Source organism: Pituophis catenifer, unplaced genomic scaffold (genome assembly GCF_029215685.1).
Source record: "Pituophis catenifer annectens isolate HBS135680 unplaced genomic scaffold, rPitCat1.0.hap2 SCAF_2, whole genome shotgun sequence".
NCBI lineage: Eukaryota > Metazoa > Chordata > Lepidosauria > Squamata > Colubridae > Pituophis > Pituophis catenifer.
The window spans coordinates 72,996,074-73,018,531 of NW_027256882.1; the positions used below are offsets into that span (position 1 = coordinate 72,996,074).

At 42.7% G+C, this 22,458-nt stretch overlaps 2 protein-coding genes across 2 annotated transcripts in view; one reads left to right on the forward strand and one right to left on the reverse strand.

Annotated features, from left to right (window-relative positions):
* Positions 1–3,119: 3,119 nt before the first annotated feature.
* Positions 3,120–9,363, reverse strand: PDE12 (phosphodiesterase 12). The gene is made up of 3 exons (XM_070933628.1): positions 7,932–9,363; positions 5,783–5,861; positions 3,120–3,746 (listed from the first exon to the last, which is right to left on the reverse strand). Exons 1-3 carry the CDS (start codon positions 9,204–9,206, stop codon positions 3,304–3,306), a joined length of 1,797 nt encoding a protein of 598 aa, XP_070789729.1. The 5' UTR covers positions 9,207–9,363; the 3' UTR covers positions 3,120–3,303.
* A 6,503-nt stretch (positions 9,364–15,866) lies between these two features.
* DNAH12 (dynein axonemal heavy chain 12) overlaps positions 15,867–22,458 on the forward strand; it is a 121,957-nt gene continuing 115,365 nt past the window's right edge. The window contains exons 1-3 of the mRNA XM_070934365.1: positions 15,867–16,098; positions 16,750–17,092; positions 17,682–17,859. Of these exons, the coding sequence (XP_070790466.1) occupies positions 15,867–16,098; positions 16,750–17,092; positions 17,682–17,859 (753 nt within the window). The remainder of the gene's footprint in view (positions 16,099–16,749; positions 17,093–17,681; positions 17,860–22,458) is intronic.

The window sequence follows — 22,458 nt, forward strand, 5'->3', positions numbered from 1 at the left end:
AACACAAACAGATCTGAATAGATTTTGAATTGTTTTCAATTTGGCAAAAAATTAAGATGGGCAGTTAAAGTTGTGTACAACATAACTGATTATCAAAGCTAAATCTTGTAAAAGTATTTTGAAGCTGTAAATCTAAATCCTTTTAAGATGTCCAGATATGAGAGTACTTAGAGTTCAGAATGGTAATAAAGTTCAAACTGCCCAAAGAGTCTGTTTCATTAATGATTGACAGAACACTTTGGTTTGCTAGCAATTGTCCTGTGAGTCCCTTCCACGTAGTCAATTATCTGATGCTTAGTCTGATAGCCGCTTAATTCGGAAATTTTCATATATATCTTCTCAAGATCTGAATTTTCTAATGTCTTTTAAACTCATTTATAACTGGCACCACAAAAATGATGCATTTAAAACTCAATTTTTAATTTATTGAATTACTTTATATCATTCAAATAATTCTCCAAACTGCTAAATTTACATAATACATACATTAGCTTCATACTTCATATTAAGCCATAATATCTTCTCTGGCTTGTTATACTTTTGACAAATTATGGTATTTAAGAAATTAGCACAATTTGAGAACTGCCATCAGTACTTTGCAAACATGTTGGGATGTAATAGCACTATGTAGTGTCCACAGAATCCATATTTCCATCTACCTCTTCATCCTAGTCATTAATAAAAATGTTAAGGAATATTGGTCTCATGACTGCATGTTTTGGCACTCCCATTTGTGCCTTCTCCAATTTTTTACTTTTAACTGTAAATGTTCAGCCATGTATGTATACATTTAATAATCATTCTATCCGTTCTATCTACCAGAATGTTATCAGTTATTTTGTCAAATACTTTACTTTTACAACATTCCTATATCTACTCAGAAAATTGTTGGTTATATTAAGCCAATAAGACCGTGTGTTACTTAATAGGGCTTGCACAGATTAGCATTGTGTCTTTGGCTCATGTTCTCATTCCAGTCTTAATCAAGCAGGAGCATTTAATATTGTCAGGCTATTCAAACCAGGAAAAACTAAATCTGATCTCAAACCTGAAAATAATGTTTAAAAAAAACAAATGGCTCACGCTGCATTCCTTCCAGTTTGTATATCTGAGGCAAGGGTGCCTGAATACCCTCACAGGAAACAAAGGGATTTAATTTTTTTAAAAAAGATGCTGTTCTTAAGAGATAAATTTGCATTTACATCATGGCTTATGGCTTTCTAAAAATTACTGAAATACTATTTTTTGCTGCTCAAAATTGAGATTTTCAACATTGGTTACCACACCTTATTAGATCCTCTATGTTAAATAGTTTTGTATTCTTAGCACACAATGTGGTGTACAAGGTAGTTTTTTTTTAATTGCCATATCCTTCTAAACTGGTTTTCCAAAGGATTCTTGGACTCAACCATTGTGAAGATGCAGCAGTTATATCAAGATGTGTTATATAAGTGGGAGTTTTTAAATACCTGAGTCAAGTATAACTAATTTCAACTGTCAGAAAAATTATGTGGAGTGTATTTGCCAATTACAGCAAAAGTTAAGTTTTAGATGATACCAGACAATTCATGACTGGTTGGGTCATGCTTTCAGAACTTTCCTTCTCAGATTTCTCAATGCCTTTGACAATGACAGAGCTTTGAATGTACTGCCTTAACTGGAAAAGCTAGGATACATTCAGAGATATATCTGCTTTGAAAATAGCCCATGTTGAACTCTATAGCAGAGTCAAACTTCAGTACAGAAAATAGGTTTTAACATTTGTATTATGTCAAAGTGTTTTATGATGTTTATGTCATTTTAAAACTTTTATAAAACTTGCCAAGTTTCAGTTCCACAAGAGACATGGGTCCCAGATTTTGGACACATTCTGTAAATTAGCCCATTTGAGCTACCTTGTTCAAAATGTTTAGCCCTTTTGTTGCATTGTTTTGCCCAGTTAAAGGTTACAGGAATTAGTGTTTTAATAGTATATAATACATAGACTGAATATACTGTGGCAATCTGGTTATACAAATAAAGGATCCAGAAACTACATAAATTAACAGACCTGACAGATAAAAATGAGGTATACTGTGTTTATATGGAATACTAAAGCATGGTTAATCTGGTATTCACTAAATTTATCTAGTTTAACAATCTGCAAATTGACATAAAAGTAGCCATAACTATGGTTGCATGCCCTTGTGCCATAAAGTAGCTAGCTATAAGATAGTCTTATCTTACACAAATTAGGGCAATGAAATGGGGTGCCAACATCCTCTATTATTAGTCAGTTAACGTAAATTGTGAGAAGTAGACCTAGCATTGTCACATGATCAGGGACACAGACCAAACAGTTAAGCGATTTATATGGTCACCTATCTCAAATCTGTAACTTTGGACAGCTAACAAAGATTCAGGATTTAATGGTTCTGGGTGCAGAACATAACCAGGTTACCAGCAACACCAGTATGTTGATCACATCTGGACATTCATTATCTTTTGTTAATAAAGGAGACAATTTACCCTTGCACACAGGATTAACAGTACCTTCTAAACTTGGTCTTGTGAACCAGTCTGGAAGAGGGTTAACTGGAGCTTAATTACCTTTTAATTAATCTAGCGAGACGACACTAGAGAAGGTTAGCCCCATCTCAAAAATGGGGTTGCAGCTACAGTACTTCTTTAATTACTTGTCTTTGCTTAAAGTGAAATAAGTGGGGTTGTCTTCCATTGAGTCTTTGTTGCTTAGACCTTGCTCAAACCATGAAAATGCTTTTTAAGCTTTCTAAAACAGCAGGAAGCAATAGTCCTTAAGCTCCCCTAAAGGTGGATTACTATTGATGAAAATTACCACTCCCTAGCAAAATCAGTCTCTGTAATTGGAAAAAAAAAATCACTGCCCATGCATACCATATTACTATTATTTAAATTCAAGTTATTTTGGTTTATATGAGTAAGATCTTTTCCCTCGATGTAGTGGGAACTGTCAGAATATTTTTTTGAATCTTTAATACAGTCTTATAAAGACTGGCTATTCCCTCAACATGTTAGTAGCGACTGATTGGCAAATATCAGTTTAAACAATCCAGTCTTACTCCTTATTTTAAAAGTCATCTGAAAATGAAATAGGACAATCATAGTTTCAAATTGTATTGATTCTGTTCATTAATAGAAGAAAAATATAGCACTGGTACATAAGAACGCTATTATAAAAAGTATGACCACTTACAAAGAATTATAAATGAGATATAATTGTGATCAAATAAGCATTCCAACTGAATTTTTCACAAGTAGCACACATTTCTGAAAATAATGAGATTATTTCCACTTTATATCACATATTAGTGCTATATGATCTGATGGGTGTGAAACACTTGGTAAGGCCTGGTGGGTGGTTACTTCTTCATGGCTTGGCAGTGGAATTACCTGTTCAACCTCCAAAACATTTGCATCAATGAAAATATAGTCCAAACATCCATGAAACCCTCCAACATAATTAGTGTAGGCTGGTTCTCCACAAGCACTTTTAAGACCGAACTGGTGGGTTAGAGACATAGCAAACCGTTGCTCTTTAACTTCTGAATCCCAGCTCTCATGATCTTCGGTAATACTACCACTATTGACAAAAGTATATGTTCCAGTTGATGGTGTGGCATTAAAATCCCCACAGAGGATGAGAGGTGTAGCAGGATAGATGTCACTGATCACATGCTTAATATGGGATAATGCTATTGCAACTTGAATTAGACGGATATTTTCACCTAAAACAAAAGAAAGGACCGTTACGTTTAGTCAATGGGTCTAAGGTTTCAAATAATGTAATATCCAGTCTTGATATTTTTTAAAGCAAAGCCCCGAGTTGAATCTGACTCCCAACTATAATATAGAAATGGTTTGCCATTGTCTTCTATTAGGACAGAGGTTTCAAATTTGTAGCTTTCCATGTCATACTAGGTAAACTGCCACACTGATACACAGTTGGATGGTGACAGCCAAAATATGTCAGCAACTTGCAAGTCTTAGACAGGCCTTATGTCTTCTCATTTGGATAGAGTATGGCTCTGCATCTAAGATGGAGAGCCTGACGGACAGCAACACATATACTGTACTGAGGTCACAGCTCAGCCTGGAGCTTGTCAGCTTACCAGCAATAGCAAGAAGCGGCAGGCAGGGCAGGGATAGGGCACAGCCAATTGCTGTTGTCCATGGGAAATGGCACAAGTCCATTTTGGGAGATGGTGACAGAACCAAACGAGGCCAAACAATTCCCTTCAGAATAGATTTCTCTATAATTAATTTTGACTTTATGATTTTGTTTTTAATGATTTTTCGAATGTTTTGGTTTTGTTTTTAACTTTGTACACAGTTCAAAATCATATAAGTAAGATGACAGCTATACAAATTTATCAAATAAACAAACATCTCATTCCCAGAAATTATACTTTGTTCTGTTGTGGTCTCATTCCAATTCTACAATTGATCACCTGGCACTTTATTATTCCATATTCTAACACCTTTTAATTTTATTTACATACAATACACTTTTAAAAACCTGATCCACTTTGTGCTGCATCAAGCCTGGACTGAGTTCTTTCTAAACCTTTAAACTTCCTACTTCCTAACCCACAATGCTGCAGGCACTTGTGTGGTCTCCATCAAAAGAATGTTAGGTAGAAGACGTGGGCTGTTTCCTTTCAGGAAGGTTGCAGTTGCTGGGAGGCACTTAACCTGTACCAATGGTTGGGTGGTGCAACTGTCACTCAGGACAGCTTACAGGCACCCAGCCGTTGGATTTTTCAGGCTTCTTGGACTTTTCTACTCTGCCATCATCCGCCACCTTCCTGCAGGGTTATCAGAGCCCATTTCAGTGCTATTGATGTTCTTGGGGCCATTGCTGCTACTGCATCTGCTGGTCTGGCTGACATTCTACACTCCTTCCCCTGGCAGCTGCTTCCACTGCTACTGCTTTGCTGATTCTACCAGTTCTGCAAACTGTGGCCCACAATTAGTTATTCCTCTTGGCTCAGCTCCCATGCTCCCAGTTCTTCCTGTACAGTACTCTTTTCCTGTACTTCTCTTTAACTTTTTATTTTTCTTTGTTTCTTCCAACTTCCATTCTTCAATGTTCCTTTTCTCTGACTCTTTCAGTTTTTCATACTATCTCTTCCTTTCTTCAATTAAGTATAGTCAAGGGCCCTTAAAAGGGGAAAAGGGAAGTGTTCCTTTATTTTACATCCCTCCTCATACTATAGAATGTATTTAATAAATTTTAATCTACCTAATAATACTCTAAAATTGAGCTACATTTGCAGAATTATATATAATAATTAGGAGGAAGTAACACAAAGAAAACTAAGGACAAATATGTTTTTTTCCTCTAAAGAGAATTACTGGGATACTTTCTAGCAGTTCTCTCAATTAATCCAAGAGTTTATTCTCTGCTACTGTAATACACATCCCAAAGGAATCAAGTAATTATTCTATTCGCTGTTCAGCAGTGACATTTCAAAACATTTTATTCCATGGTATTCAAATAGCTCCAATTAACAATAGATTGTGTGCTTATGAATTTATGAACACTACAATAATCTAGACTACTTCTTTGGAAACCCCTGGTGTTCCTGCTTTAGCTTAATAAGAATGTTTCTGCAGCTGGAAAGGACCTCATCTCAATCCTGTGGCAAAAACCAGTTTCTGCTTCCAGTTCTGCAATTTACCAATTCTCAATTTATATCCAATCCCAGAATTCAAAATACAAGATATAACCTGCTTAAAAAGTATCAGAAACTAAAATTACCTTTTGGGTGCCAAAACAAGTGAGTGTTGGCTACACAAATCTTTCTTGAAGAATCATTTTGAGACTGAAGGACAGAAACCTGCAAGAAAAATGTTCATGAATTCTGATACCTCACAATACTGTATATAGTATCTAAGTTAGGGAAATGATAATGAGCATAGTAGTTCAAATTCTTTCCAACCTCTAAAAAAATAGGTCTGGCGTAAGGCACAAGCAATAAAGAAGGAGGGGATGTGTCTTTAAGTATAAGATATCATATGATTGCTTTGTTCAATAATCACATTCTTGGCATTTCTGGTTGTGAGTTGAAGGGCTACCTGCCAGAGGATTTCAATCATGTGAAGCTGAATCTTTTTAAGAACAAAGAGTTGCCTACTGGAGGAATTCAGCCTGATGCTGGGCTGAAAGCCTCAGGCAAGCAGCCCTTTTGGTCTCCAAAAGACTCAATTCTACATAGAGTTGAAATCCTCCAGCAGACAGTCTTTTTGCTCTCAGAACTGTTTCCCTAAGGAGTGTGGAGTGGATATCCTCTGACATGATGCTCTTTCAGCCAACTCCAGAGACCAAAAGGAATCCTCTCTGTAGGTGACAGCAGCTTGCAATCTTCCCTGCTGGCTTCTTGATTTTCTGAGAAATTTGGAGGAGAATATTGTAAACATCATTGTGGGGTGTTTGGCAACCAGTCCTAAGTGTGAACAGGTTGCCAAGCACCCAAATCATAATCACTTAATTGCAGAATAGGTGTGCATATGTATGAATATGTGACATTTTTCTCCATAAACCTGGTTTGATCCAACTCATCTTATACACAAATCTTATTGTTGCCTTTTCCCCACACACCAAATTTGGCTCCATTCTATTTTATTTTTAAAATAGATTTATTTTACATTTGATTGGGTTAAAAAAAAATAACATGTCTGAAAGCATGCAGCATATGGCTTCTGGAGTTACTTGCAATCCTCAGTTGCAGCATTCCCATCACATGACCATGGAGGAGGCAGATTTACAAATGAAGCATTTCAAGCCACAGTACAGTTGCCTCTCTGGGAAAGGTACATCAGATGAATGCTTTCTGGATCTGTTGTTCTCTGCAACTCCCAGCCAGATTTTTGCACATAATTTAACTTTTACAACATCTCCCATTTTCTTGTTTCCAGAGTTATCCTGCCGACAGTCTGAAATCCCTTTAGAAAATTTATTTTCCCCATTCAAAAGAACATCAAATAAAAAAGGACTAGCTACTTTATATTTGAGGGGCTGATTATTACGCTCCTCCTATACAGTATCATAGTAATTTTCTACCTTGGTCAATTTGTGAGGACTTCATCTCACTCTTCTTTTTCCTCCAAACCATATTTTTAAGTTGTTTTCTTAACAAAGTAAAGTAAAAACTGCTTCAAGATACCAAAAGATGCCAGTTTGGAGAATTGAGACAGTTCTGGCTTTGAATGTCTTAATAAAAGTCCCTTTAACTTAACCTGCAAACGCACTTCCCTAACATTCCTTTAGACCAGGGGTCTCCAACCTTGGCAATTTTAAGCCTGGCAGACTTCAACTCCCAGAATTCCCCAGTCAGCTTTGAAATTCTGCGAGTTGAAGTCCACCAGGCTTAAAGTTGCCAAAGTTGGAGACCCCTGCTTTAGACAAGAGCAGGGGTGAAATCCAGCAGGTTCTGACAGGTTCTGAAGAACCAGTAGTGGAAATTTTGAGTAGTTCGGAGGACAGGCAAATACCACCTCTGGCTGGTCCCAGAGTGGGGTGGGAATGGAGAAAAGAGCCGAGGTGGCACAATGGTTAGGGTGCAATACTGCAGCTACTTCAGCTGACTGCTAGTTCAGCAGTTCAAATCTCACCGGCTCAAGGTTGGCTCAGCCTTCCATCCTTCCAAGGTGGGTAAAATGAGGACCCAGATTGTTGGGGGCAATATGCTATTTAGTATACTGTCTTTGGTGTAAGCCATCCAGAGTCCTCGGAGAGTGGGCAGCATAGAAATTTGAATAATAAATAATAAATACATTTTGCAATATCCTTCCCCTGGAGTGGGGTGGGAATGGAGATTTTGTAGTATCCTTCCCCTGCCACGCCCACAGAACCGGTAGTAAAAAAATTTGGATTTCACCACTGGACAAGAGGGAATAATAAGGCATACCTGTAGAGCGGATGATCGCTTAAGCAGGCTTTCCTCAACCTGCGGGCAGGTAGCCACCTTGTCCCGCAGCTCTCTGTGCAAGGGATCTTCAAGCAGAGCCTGATTGAAGGCAATGTCGTGCTGACTAAGGAGATGGAATTTGTCCCTTCGGTAGAAAGTGGCCAGGCCTTCGTGCTGCCTCTCTTTGATCCGGAACAGCCCCTCCAGGCCGAAGGCGTCAAGCGCAGGCCCCAGGCTATCCACAAAGACCGACTTGTCTACCTCCTGCAGGCAAATGATGTCGGCGTTGTAGCCGGCCAGTTCCTTTTTGAGGAGGTTTTGCCGGTAGTCGAGCTCCAGCGAGTAAGGAGCACAATACGGATAAAGGACGGTCCGCGAGAGCTCAGTCCTGGCGTAGATGTCGGCCAGGATGTTATAGGAAACCATGCGGATCAGTCCCGGCCCCGCCACTTTCTTGGTGTAGAGATGCCGCGCCTCGAAAGTGCAGGCGCCCGGGCCAGCCTCCACGGGGCCTACGCTTTCCGCCTCGCGGGGCAGCCCGTAGCGCCTCTCGCCGCTGCCCGGGATACACACGAGCTTCAGGCGGCGTCCGATCTGCGCGTTGGTCGGCATGAAAACGCGCTCGGATCCGGCCGGGGCTTCCACCCAGTTGCTGCTCGCGGCGGCCGACGCCGTTTCAGCCGGCTCGATCTTCTGCTCGTAATACCAACGGAAGAGGCAGTCCCGGGCGGAGCCGAACTCGACTTGGAGCTTGGGGCACACGGGGAAGCCGGCCATGAGCGAGCGCGGGAGCTGCAGCTCGGTCAGCATGGGCGGATTGCGCTCCACGCGGTAGCGGGTCTCGCCGATTTGCAGCACCGACCCGTCTTTCCAGGCCTCCTGGTTAGGCACGTCTTCGGCCACGGCTTCCCCGTCCTGGGAGAAAAGGCGAACGGGGACGAGCTCAGAAGGCGTCCCGGGGTCGGGCTCGCTCTGCGCTTTTTTGCTCTTCTTGGCCTTCTTGGCGTGGCCTTTGCTGACGTTGTTGGCGATGCGAGCCAGCGCCTGGCCCAGAGGCTCCGTTTGGTCTCGGTGCACATGCCGGGTCTTACCGTCCTGCAGCACGATGGAAACGCTGAGCTTAGGCTCCGCCGGGACGCAGCGCACCACCGCCCGCTCCATGGTGAAGGTAGGCAACCACCAAGCCAGCCGCTGTTTGCCCGGACGCCTTAACAAGGGAAGGGCCTTCAAAGTGCCCAGCAGACGCCGCAAGAACCCGTAGCTGACACCATTCATTTGCTCGTTTCCTCGCTCGCCCCGCAGCACAGAATCGCTTGGGCCGCCCTGCCCAGCTCCGCCAGGGCCAATGAGAAAACTCGCAGCGAGGGAACAGGAAGGAGGAAGCGCGAGCCGGGAAAGGAAACCAAGCGCTTGCCGGAAATGGCGCCCGGACCCCAAGGGCTGTTTAAACGAGGTAGCGGAACGACAAAAGAAAAGGGGAGGAGAGTTAAAGGACCCGGAAGATGGAGGAGGTCAAGATTCTGTTTAGGCGTAGCCCTGAACGTACCGAGCACTACTGACCGGAAATAGCCTTTCCCCCTCAGTGGCTTGCTAGAGGTCTTCAAACTTGGCAGCCAGCTATGCTGGCTGGAGAATTCTGGGAGTTGAAGTTCACAAGACTTAAAGCTGCCAAGTTTGAAGACCTCTGTGATAGAGGATGAGGCTTGTAGGTTTGTTCTTTTCTCTATCCCAGAACTGGATGCGTAGTGTTAGGCGCTTGGGAATTTGGTGTTTTAGTAGAGTATAAAACTCTATTAAGTAAGGCCAGGTGCCAGAACAAGGGTTAGCAAAGTTAGATGCAAAACTTTGCTGTATGGACTGGAGCTTAGAAGCAGCATACCTACACTACTGGATTGTTATCTACTTATGCAATAAAATCTAAATCTGTTATCCATGTCAGGAGCTCTAAAGCACTAATACAGAGAGGCAAACTGCTCTTTATGGTTAATATTAAATAGTGGCAAAACAATGTTAAGCATATTAATTTTTTAAACAATTTACTGCAAATTAGAAAAATAGGGGCAAGAAACTGAAGAGGGACTACTTTTTCAATTATTTGGTAGAAGTACAAATTATTAACTCCATTTTACTTGGAAATATTTAAATATTACTGCAAAGAAATTAAGTCTAGTAATAGTTTTAAATTAGTTTGACTCCTACCAGTAGTAACCAGGCTAGAAAACAGGAGACTGTTAATTCTAGTCTTATTTTAAGCATGAAAGCCAGCTGCATGTCTTTGGGCCAGTCTCAGCCCAATCCACCTCACAGGGTGGTTGTTGTGGGGAAAATAGGAGAAGGGAGTATTATGTATGTTTGCTGCCTTCAGTTGACTATTAAAATAAGGGAGGGATAAAAATTAAAAATAAAAACTTTATAGACCTGTCCATGAAAGTTTTCATAATGCTGCGATTTTCTGAGTCTGTACACATGTAAATTGGATTCACATTTTATACAATGTACACTTTTAATCTTTTAAAAATGTACTGTGTTTAGTTTTCTTTGTAATAGATTGTTTAACGAATGGATAAGTATGATCCACTTCCATAGAGACAATTTTTCAGAGACAAGGGACTTCTCAGAATACATTATGCTGTAGGAAGAAAACCCACTTGCAACTGTAGGAAGGGAACACCACCAAGACAGTGCCAGGGCCAGAAGGACATAATCAAAAAAGCAAAGACCACAGGCATAGGAAAAATGACCTTCCCAAAATAGAACACATGAACATCAGGGCCATTTAGGAACAAAAGAGGACCCAGGGAAATGGTACACACAAAAGACTCAGGACATGCCAGAAAAGGAACTATCAAGACAGCAGAAACAAGGAAAGCAAAACAAAAGGAATGGCAGAGGATTAGCAAAAGGAAAAGATTTAATCAATAGCCCAAGCAATCTGATAAGAGTCAAGCCGGGGGTAAGGGCTTACCTGATAACAACTTGATCAGCTTAAGGCAAGGAGCAAATAATAAGAACAGAAGGGAACAAAAGAACATGAGACCAGATAGCTCAGACACCACCCAGTTTCAAGTAGGGAAAAACTAGAATAAGAAAACGGGGCAATACAAGAACACACACACAAAGGGAAGACCCACAAAAGTAACAAAAGAAACAATTTCCTTTGTACCAAAAAGTATAAGAATGCATGCTTACCTTGTAACGATGTCAGTTCACCCAGGAACGCTGGTCCGCGACATCGCTCGATCTGACTTCCTGAAAAATAAAGAAAACTTGCTTTCACGCAGCTTGCTTCTCTCGCGGTTTTGCGCGGCACCGAAACGCTCTCCCAGCCGGGAAATTCGAATTCTCGGGGAGGGGAAACTTCTCCTCCCTTCTAACAATTGGCGATCACGAAGAATTCCCAGCCAACCCAGCCACCGGACGGGGCCTGGAGATTCATCCCAGCCGGCACGGACCACTTTGTCCAGGGAAAAATCCACGGACCCTGCCCGGAGGTGTCGGATAGTAAAGGGAATTTTGAGCCTTTGCCTCAACAGCTGCTTGAAAGCAGGTAAGTACCGCTTTAAATTACAATAAAATCCCTAGAATACGGGGCGTATGAGAGTGTGTGAGTGAGTGTGTGCATGTGGGATTTCACCTGGACAGCAGCCTGATCCTACCCCTTTGAACGATCCCTAGCCGCACCTCTGCCTACTGCTAGCTCCACCGAGCCAGTAGGACAGAGAAAGCAAGGGGGGATCACCAAACGTAGGACTTTCTGCCTAACAGGGAACGAAAGCCGAGCGAATAGAAGCGCGTGGAAGGGGAAAATAAATTGCGAGAGGGAATCCCAGTGTACATCTCAGAAGGTGCAAAGCCCAGACACGGAGATAGTGTGAGGAGGGGCCAGTACTCACTGCTGGGGTCAGCAGGTCCTCCTGGATCCCCTTTTTGGATCCGAAAACTTTGGCAAGTTCCCTACGGAAGGGGCCCGTACTTCGTAAGGGAATCGAAGTCCTTCCCAGAGCTTTTTCTCTGCAAACTTGAGGCGGGCCACCCGGCTAAGTCAAAGTGATCCTTCAGGCGAAAAGACAGGGTCATGGGTAGCGGTAGTTCGCGGGTGGCGGGAACCCCGATTGGAGAGTTGCTCGAGGCCTGGGACGCCAGGCGGATGCCCATTTTAAATGGCATGGATCGAAAACGAGCGGAAAAATTGTGTCAAAAGTGGGCTTTGCTTAGAGACGAAAACGGGAAACAAATTTGGCCTGATAGCGGTACCTTCGATATAAAAATCCTAAAAGCACTTAGACCCAGACTAAAGCCCAGCCACATACCTTATTGGTATTGCTGGGCCGAACTAGCTAGGAATAAGGAATCCTTCATAGAAAGTAACACACCTAAGATACAAACAGATAGAGAAGGAAAGATAATGACCCCCTTAACAAGCAGACCCGTACCAGGGAGACATAGGGGCGAAATTGACTACATTCTAACACACACACCCTTTTCGGCCTCAGATTTAGTAATCTGGAAGAAAGATGCCCCAACCTTCAGAGCAGACCCCCAAACAGTGATCAGGACCCTAAAAACCATTATAGATAGCCACAACCCATCATGGGGGGACATGAACCAACTACTGCACGTTTTTTTGACAAAAGATGAGTTGTTAAAACTTTTTGAAAAAACGGATCAGATTGCTAAACAACCGGTCATAAGGGTCCCGGGTCAGGCTACCCACCCCAGGGTCGCCTGGCCCCTTGAGAACCCAGACTGGGACTATAACGATGACACCCACTGGGGCACTTATACCAGGGCAAAACAAAACCTACTGGAAGCCCTAGAAGAGATCAGGAAAAAAACCCTGAATTGGTCAGAATTCCAGCGAGTTACCCAGAGGGACCAAGAGAACCCCGATGCCTTCTGGGTCAGGCTTATAGAGGCAGCCACAACTTACGCCCACCTGGATGTGAACTGCCAGAAGGACGAGAGGATTTTAGCCTCGGCCTTCGTTGACCAATCTGCCCAAGATATTAAAGAACACTTTCACAGAATAGTCTCTAACTGGTCCACCTTAGATATCTCGGAATTGCGCAGAATTGCGAATTTCATTTACGACCAGAGAGACAGACTCAAGGAGGAAGAAAGGGAAAGGAAAGAATTAGAGAAAGAAAGAAGGAAAAGGACAGAAAGACAGGAAGAAATGCAGATATTTGCTGCCATACACAGTAACAACAGGCAAACCCAAGGGCGGTTTCCCAGTAATTGGCAACGATGTATTAGGTGCGAGAAGATGGGATGCCCAGCGTATAAATGCCGCCACTGTTTCCGATGCGGGGAATTAGGACATTCAAGCCGGGACTGTAACCAGCCCCCTCCCCGCCGACAAACACGACCCCTCCGAGACTTTAGACATAGGGACAACCCATTTAACCAAGACGACCGGAGAAACCATTACCGCAGGGAACCACCAATGGCACCCCTACCTCCAAACACCTCATTTTATCACAATGAACGAACTAATCCAAACAACAATCATTGGGAGATAGAAAGGGAAAACAACCCTCAAGCTTTATGACTAGGAACAGACGAGGGTGAATTCTCAGCTACCCTCCAAGGGCTTGCGATTCCCCTAAGGAATGGTCCGCAGGGAAAGCCCATGATTTCCCTCCTCATAGGGGGAAAAGAATATGACTGTTTGGTAGACACCGGGGCCACCGCCTCTTTAATTGTCAAACCACCACACAGAAACTCGGTAAAACCTGGAGCTCATGATAAAATAATGGGAGTGGGAGGAACAGCTATCCCGGTAGAATACACAAACGATGTAACAGTTGAAGTAGGTCCTTTTTCATTGAAACATTCTTTCACCATATGCCCCCAATCTCCAGTCTCTCTCCTTGGAAGGGACCTCCTATGTAAATTAGGAACAACCATCAGGTGTGGGAAAGGGGGCCTTGCCTTAGACATACCAGGGAGGAAAACCTTTCTACTAGCCACTCAAAGCACACTATTACATGCAGATTTGGCAACCCTACCTTCCTCTTTATGGGGATGGGATGCGACAGAGGTAGGACTCCTTAAAGGAGCCACACCAGTTACGATCAGAGTAAAACCAGGACCACCCCCCTGCATACCACAGTATAAAATCCAGGCTGAAGCCATCCAGCCCATACGCAAGCTGATATACGCCTATTTGGAGCAGGGAGTTTTGCGCAAATGCACCTCCCCATGCAATACCCCAATTTTTCCTGTAAAGAAATCCACAGTGGACAAAGATGAAAACCCAATATTCAGATTTGTTCACGATCTAAGGCTAATTAATTTGCATGTAATTCCCCGAGCGCCGATCGTACCGAACCCGGCCATGATAATTACGGAGGTGCCGGCTTCAGCTACCCATTTTACTGTTGTAGATTTATGCTCCGCTTTCTTTAGTATTCCCGTGGACCACGCTTCCCAGTACCTTTTTGCTTTTACCTGGGAAGAACAGCAGTACACGTGGACCCGCCTCCCTCAGGGCTACACAGAATCCCCCACCCTATTTTCCCAGATCCTGAAGGCAGACCTCTCTTCCATCACCCTGCCAGAAGGATCAACCTTAGTCCAATATGTAGATGATCTCCTGCTAGCCTCTAACAGTGAACAGGCATGTAAAATTGACACCTTTCACTTGCTGAAATCCCTGGCTGAGAGGGGACACAAAGCCTCCCCCTCAAAACTACAATACCTAAAAAAGGAAGTAACATACTTAGGTTATATCATTGGCCCGGGGGTGAGGAAATTGGCTCCAAGCCGAGTAGAAACCATATTATCAATGAAACGCCCCCACACTAAATGACAAGTCAGAGCACTCCTGGGGGTTCTGGGATTCTGCCGCCCCTGGATCTTGTCTTTTGGGGAAATGGCGAAACCTTTAATACAATTAACAAAACAGGACATGCCAGACCCCATAACATGGACTAAATCTCTAGAGCAAAACCTCTTAAGAATTAAAAAGACCCTGGCTTCGGCTCCCACGCTAGGTCTCCTGGACTACAACAAGCCTTTCACCCTATTCATTCACGAAAAACTAGGCATTGCGTCTGGAGTCCTAACCCAGCGCTTCAGGCCAGGGCATAGACCAGTCGCATACTATTCTGTCAGACTAGACCCGGTAGCCCAAGGGACACTCCCATGCTTAAGAGCAGTAGCGGTAACCGTTGAAATAGTAAAAAGAACCAAAGATCTCGTTCTAGGGCAACCTCTGACATTAAAAGTGCCTCATGAGGTTTTTGCCATTCTTCTAAAATCACAGACCCAAGCATTCACGCAACAACGCTTAGCACAATACGAGGCTGAATTGTTTACTTCAGACCACATAACATTTGAAAGATGTAGCACCTTAAATCCTGCTACCTTGCTTCCCACGGATCAAACAGATGATCACTTACATGACTGCCTCCACCTAATACAGGATGCAGAATTGCCTCGCCCAGATTTAACCGATACCCCCTTGCAAAACCCGGACTTAGAAGTTTTTACGGATGGCTCTTCTTTCATTCATGAGGGAAACAGAGTTGCTGGAACTGTGGTAGTATCTCTTTACAAGATCATTTGGGCAGAACCACTTTCCCCCTCTTTTAGCGCCCAAGCTGCTGAACTCATCGCTCTAACGAAAGCCTGTGAAGCAGCTAGGGATCTATCTGCTAACATCTATACAGACTCCAATTACGCATTTGGAGTCTGCCATGCTACTGGAGCCTTGTGGAAACAGAGAGGGTTCCTAACATCAGCAGGAAAACAAATTGCACATGCCACTCAAGTGTCCCAACTATTACAAGCCATCCAGCTACCAAAAGCCCTTGCAGTCATCCATTGTAGAGCCCATCAAACGGATGATTCCATGGTCACTAAAGGAAATCACTATGCTGATACAACAGCCAAGTGGGTAGCTACAGAACCCCTTTCGCTGCCCCAACAATGAGAGTTGATCCTGAAATTCAATACAGGGACTTCCTAGAGCAGGGAGAAGCACAGATGTGGGAGGATAAATTAGGGACAACATTTTCAGATGGGTTTTGGAGAGTCCCAGATGGTAGACCTATTGCCCCACGCCGCCTCATACGCTTAATCTGTCAGAGACTACATGCAAAAGGTCACTGTGGGACCCAGGCTATAGTGGATGCTGCTAGGAGAGTATGGCATGCACCAGGTATATACACAGGGGCAACCAGAGTAACCAGCAGTTGCCAGACATGCCAAGCCAACAATAGCACAACCCGAAAAGCCATCTATGAGGGAGGGAGGCCATGGGCACAAAGACCATTTGAGGCAATACAAATGGACTATATTTAATTGCCCAAGGCCAATGGATACCAGTCTGCCCTCATGTGTAGGGACCAGCTGACACACTGGGTGGAGGCTTTCCCGTGCCGCCATGCCACGGCCCTGGAAACTGCCAGACACCTCATTAAAGATGTAGTGCCAAGATTCGGTGTGCCACGAATCTTAGATGCAGACAGAGGGACACATTTCATAGCACAAGTCCTAACATACATATACCAAGCTCTAGGCATAACACAAAATCTCCACTGCCCGCGTTCTCCACGTTCATTGGCAGGGACAGAGAGATAGAATAGGGAGGTAAAAACTCTATTAGGCAAGCTCTGCCAAGAAACACACCTCTCCTGGCCACAGGTCTTGCCCATTGCCTTATTCTATATAAGGACAAGACCAAGAAGGGATATGGGAATCTCCCCTTTCGAGATTCTGTTTGGCCGTCCACCTGACACACTACAAGGCCTTGACCCACAGTCTCTCAGCCTAGACAGGGGGGATATGGTCCTTTCTTCATACCTTTCAGCCTTGCATAGGAGACTACAGGAGCTGTGGACACAGAGTGCCCTGACACAGACGCTGCCCCTGGAGGAAAACCTGCACCCGTTCGAGCAAGGTGATAGCGTGTGGATACAATCCTTCACAAGGACCTCACCACTGCAACCCAAGTGGACAGGACCCTACCAAGTTCTGCTAACAACCCAGACAGCTATCCGAGTAGCAGAGAAGGACAGCTGGATACACTGGACACATGCCAAACCTGCAGTGGTGGACAACAGCCCAGAAATCCCTCCAATCAGGCTGAAGAAAACCCCAGACACAGAAGAATGGACCTTGCAAGCATTTTTTGAACACAACGAACTTGACCAGTAATATCACTCTTAACACCATTTTGGCTATCTGGATACACATATTTACCTTTTTTTCCCCTCTTTTTTTTATTATTAGTATTTGTTTAAGGGGGGGGGGACCGAATTGTACAATGGGAAAACAAAAATCTATTGCAAGCATGCTATGTAACCTTTATGGTATATTGTTAATTGTAACTCAAGTAACAGGGTTCCTAGAACCAAACCTTATCCCAGAAAAAGGGAACATCTGGGAATATCTGGCAAAAGAGATACTGAACATCACAGAATTTTGTTTAGCAGGGGGGAAATCAGTAAAAGACATTTTAAAAACATGTTTAATAGGAGTAGCAATAGGGCCACAGGCTATACTCAACCACACATGGCTTAGACATTTCCCTATCACACAACCATACTCAACCATTTATGAGTGGGGAAATATTTCTATAACAAAAGATCTAGACATGTACACCTTCCATGTGGCTGCTGTCTCTGCCTCATCGTGTTTTGAAATCTATGGGTGCAACAAATTGGGAAATGGAAATTGCATCAATTTAAATAATACTGAATTGAGATGCAATAATTCAGAGCAGATCCCTTTTTCTTATAGCTACTTGAGGCTCCCTCATGGCTGGTTCATACTGTGTGGACTACAAGCCTATTCATATCTGCCAGCCAACTCAACAGGAGGGCCATGCACCTTAGGGAAATTGACCATGCTAATGCCATCCCTACAGAGACGACACAGGAGAGCTTCTTATTCTCTAGAGGCAGGCTGTGACTCTCGAGTAAGTTTACTCACTAAAGCAGAATAAGTTTCATTGGCTGTTTCGCTAGTGGGAGTGCCAGGACTAGCAGTCCGGAATTCCAGAAACCTAAATAGCTTGGCATGTACCCTAGCAAAAAGTTTAAATTCGACTTCCCACGCATTGGATGCCCTAAATAGAGAGTTGAGACAAGTCAGGGAGGCCACCCTTGAGAATTGGGCAGCAATTGATTATTTACTACTAAAACACAATCATGGCTGCGAAGAATTTAAAGGGTTGTGCTGTTTTGACTTGGAACAAAACTCAAAACTTGTAGACACAGAAGTCAACCACCTAGAGGAACTGGCACAAAACACTGGCCATAGCCAGCCATCCCTAGATCTTTCTTGGCTCTTTTCTTGGTTACCAGACTTCTCCTGGCTCAAAATTACCGTAACAGGTGTTGTCACTATCTGTGTACTGGGAGGCCTTTTGTGTTGTCTCTGTCATTGCATCCCTCCCTGCCTTAGCTGCATAAAGGCATGTAAGCCAAATCTTCCCCAGAGAAGGGCAGGACATATTCAAACAGCCCTCGTGATGGTCCAGATTGACCACAAGTATCAAATTTATTCAGACCTAGATCCAGCCATAGGAAAGGAAGATGAAGAAACTCCTATTTAGCACAAGCAAGCTCTCTCTCACACACACACACAAAAAAAAATGGGAGATTGTAGGAAGGGAACACCACCAAGACAGTGCCAGGGCCAGAAGGACATAATCAAAAAAGCAAAGACCACAGGCATAGGAAAAATGACCTTCCCAAAATAGAACACATGAACATCAGGGCCATTTAGGAACAAAAGAGGACCCAGGGAAATGGTACACACAAAAGATTCAGGACATGCCAGAAAAGGAACTATCAAGACAGCAGAAACTAGGAAAGCAAAACAAAAGGAATGGCAGAGGATTAGCAAAAGGAAAAGATTTAATCAATAGCCCAAGCAATCTGATAAGAGTCAAGGGGGGGGGGGTAAGGACTTACCTGATAACAATCAGGTAATTGATGATCAGCTTAAGGCAAGGAGCAAATAATAAGAATAGAAGGGAACAAAAGAACATGAGACCAGATAGCTCAGACACCATCCAGTTTCTAGAAAAACTAGAAAACTAGAAAAACTAGAATAAGAAAACAGGGCAATCCAAGAACGCACACACAAAGGGAAGACCCACAAAAGTAACAAAAGAAACAAAGAATTTCCTTTGTACCAAAAAGTATAAGAATGCATGCTTACCTTGTAACGATGTCAGCTCACCCAGGAACGCTGGTCCGCGACATCGCTCGATCTGACTTCCTGAAAAATAAAGAAAACTTGCTTTCACGCAGCTTGCTTCTCTCGCGGTTTTGCGCGGTGCCGGAACGCTCTCCCAGCCGGGAAATTCGAATCCTCAGGGAGGGGAAACCTCTCCTCCCTTCTAACACAACTTAGGCATCTCCTTTTTTTCTACCAGGTAACAGCCTCCCCTAACAGAGCTAGAGACAAAAGCATGTCTCTCTGGAAATTCAACCAGCACTGGCAAGCAAACATAAAACAGAATCCTCTCAAGATAAGGGAACTCTTTCCTCATAATACATCATAATGCCAGATCCCCCATAAAAATTCCACACCAAAGAGATTTACACATCTAAGTTAACGCACCCCATAGGACAATGAATGAATGGGCCTCACATATCCCCAGAGTAGGAACATCTTAATTTACACATCTAATGTATTTCATATCAAAGTCCATTACTTCATGATTAAAGTCCATTGTTGCCATAAGTACTACCATTCTGAGCACTCTAAATTCATAGTCTACCTTTTGATTGCTCTACTGCATGTCATGCTATCGAAATAAAACTTTGCCTCTACTTCAAACAGTTGTCCTGCATCCTTCATCAGGTAACCTGGTTTGGAATAGGACCAAGAAACTTTTTAATCTACACAGGATATCTGAGATATCAATTTGTTGTCAGTGTTCACACATTGAAGATATACTGCATAAGTAATGATGGACAATGTTTTTGACCCAAAAAAGGGTACCAGATATGATGGAATAGAGCAACTGTGATAAACCAGTTGACCACTTATTCAGTTTGTATTCTGCCAAGAGTCAGATTTATCCATTATATTTATTATGCTCAACTTCCACGTCTGAAACAAGTTCAGTTTTAAATATCAGTCACTGAAGATCAACTGTAGATGACAGCTGTTGTTTTCCTATTCAGCTTCTGAGTTTTCCAGAGTGTCATTGTAGGAAATAGACGCAACTTTGCCCTGTGTTAATAGAGCACTTACGTTCAAGTCAAGGCATTTTACAAATAAATCCTTGTGTACTGTATACAAATATGCCAATGTAATTAGCTGATAAAATAAAAAGATAAATAAAGCTGATAAATAAAAAAAAGAAAAATAAAGATCAGGTAACTTTCATTCGAACTAGTTTTGTTTCATTTGTTTCAGAATTTGTATCTAATCTTTGTATACTTGGGTCATGAACAGTACACATTAGGGAATGTATAATAAAACGAAGTGAATAGGAATAAAAACACCTCAACAGCAGTATATGAACAGGTCTAGCAAACAGGTCACAGAAAAAAATGTTTGCTGTGATAAAGTAATTTTATTTGCATACTTAGAGAGCAAAGAAATAGTTAAATTCTTGGAAGACTGATTGATAATTGATATCAGTTAGAGCTTGTTTTTGTGCTTTATCGTCCAGCACTGTGTCACAGTGGCAATTTAGTGATGTAATTCTTTTTGAAGACAATTTTGAGGCCAATGTAGGGAAACCATGGGAATAATAGGGCCTCTTGAACTCCTAAATTTTGAAGCTGACAACATGACAAAAGCACAAAGTTGCAAAACTCACCATGATTATTCAGGCATCAAAAGTACACACCACCAGGGACATGTATTTATCCTCAGAGTGAAGAATCTTTCTTCAGTTCTTCACTTTTTATAGTAATCAGTCTGAAGAAACTTAACTCCACTGATTCTGCATCTGAATCTGAGTAGCTTCTTGTTCCATCCTTCTTGAACTTATTTCCATGGAACACCAATAACACTTTTGAACAAATATGTTGCTTTGACAAATCCTTGCATTGGTTCACATTGTATCCATTCAGCAAACTAAGGATTATAATAGTACTTCTTTTTATGTATCCATTCAGCAATTAGATTCTTATAGTACCTCTTTATAATCCTATACAATAAAGTTTAACTTTTCATATTTGTGTATGTTGGAAGGGAGAGTGAAGTAGAGAGGTACAGTCCGAATGCCTTGCTTCCTTTAATCTCCAAAAAGAGCCAGATAATATTAGCTTTTGCCAGGCAATACCGGATAAACAGTAGGAAGCTAGATGAAGTAATATTTGGGTCTAGAGTATGACAGTGCCTTATACTTCAATTTATGTTTTACTTTTTTCTCCAGAACCTTAACCCAGCTTACACAGAAAGTCTATTCATTTTATCCCCACAATCATTACAGTGAGATGAAACTCACACTCTGAAAGTCAATCGGGTTTTTAAAATAATTTTTTATTGAGTTATAAAATAAAATAAGATACAAAATAGGAAAATAAAATATATAGGAAAGTAAATAGAAGGGGAGGAAAAGGGGGAAAAGAAGTGAGGAAAGATAAGAAGTGAGGGGGGAAAGAAACATTGACTTCCCACTCTCTGTTGCAGTAAAATAAGGCAACATCAAATCACAACTTTTTGCTTTTTTATAATAATATAAGCAAGCGATCTCTAAAAGATCTGAAAGCCATTCAGTTTCAATCGTTGAGGGAAGAGCTGAATTTGAGTCTCAGTACATCTGAACCACAACAGCATACTGGCTTTTACATACTCTTGCTACGTAAGGGGTCGTCAGAATAGCACTATTTTATCGATTCAATGTTTTTTTTTAAAAATCCCAATTCATCGCCTTGAAATGATATTTCGTATCTCGTCACCCTGCTTTTAACGACAACGTCATTAACACTTCCAAAGTTAGTCCAAATGTTGCTCGTGGGGCTCCTCTTGTAATAAGAGTTCAACGGCTAACGTAAGTGGCAGCAAAGTGTCTCTGAGCAAGATTAAGACGTCTTTTCCTCGCGGTGCTCGTTTTTAACTGTCCTTCGGGAAAGGCAGGAATTCAAAAATAAAAGAGGCGCATTTGGCACGGGCCCAACGGTGCGTCCCTTTTGGAGAAATAAAGCAAAATCAACCCCCTCCGTACAGCGCTTCCACCTCCCGGTTTAAGGAGCGAGGAAACCCCCTTCCCCCAGCTAAGCCTCAGGCATCGCGAGCCCTCCTCGCGCGGCGGGTGAATTTGAAGCGGGGGGCGGGGACCATCCGCCAAACAGACTGGGGGTAGGTGGGGCCCTACTTCGTTCCCATAGCAACCAACGCCTTGTTGACAACCCAGTGCCGGCGCTTATGGAATTGGACGCCGGCCCTTCTTGCCTTCGTCGCTCCTCTTTTCTCGGCTAAGTCCAAGCGATCCCATCCATCCCTGAGAGAGGTGAGGGGCCCAGAAGGTGTCAAGACGACTGGGCTCGGCCGGATGCCTCCCAAACGTGGCTGCAGAGCGAGAGCGAGATAGAGCTATATTTCA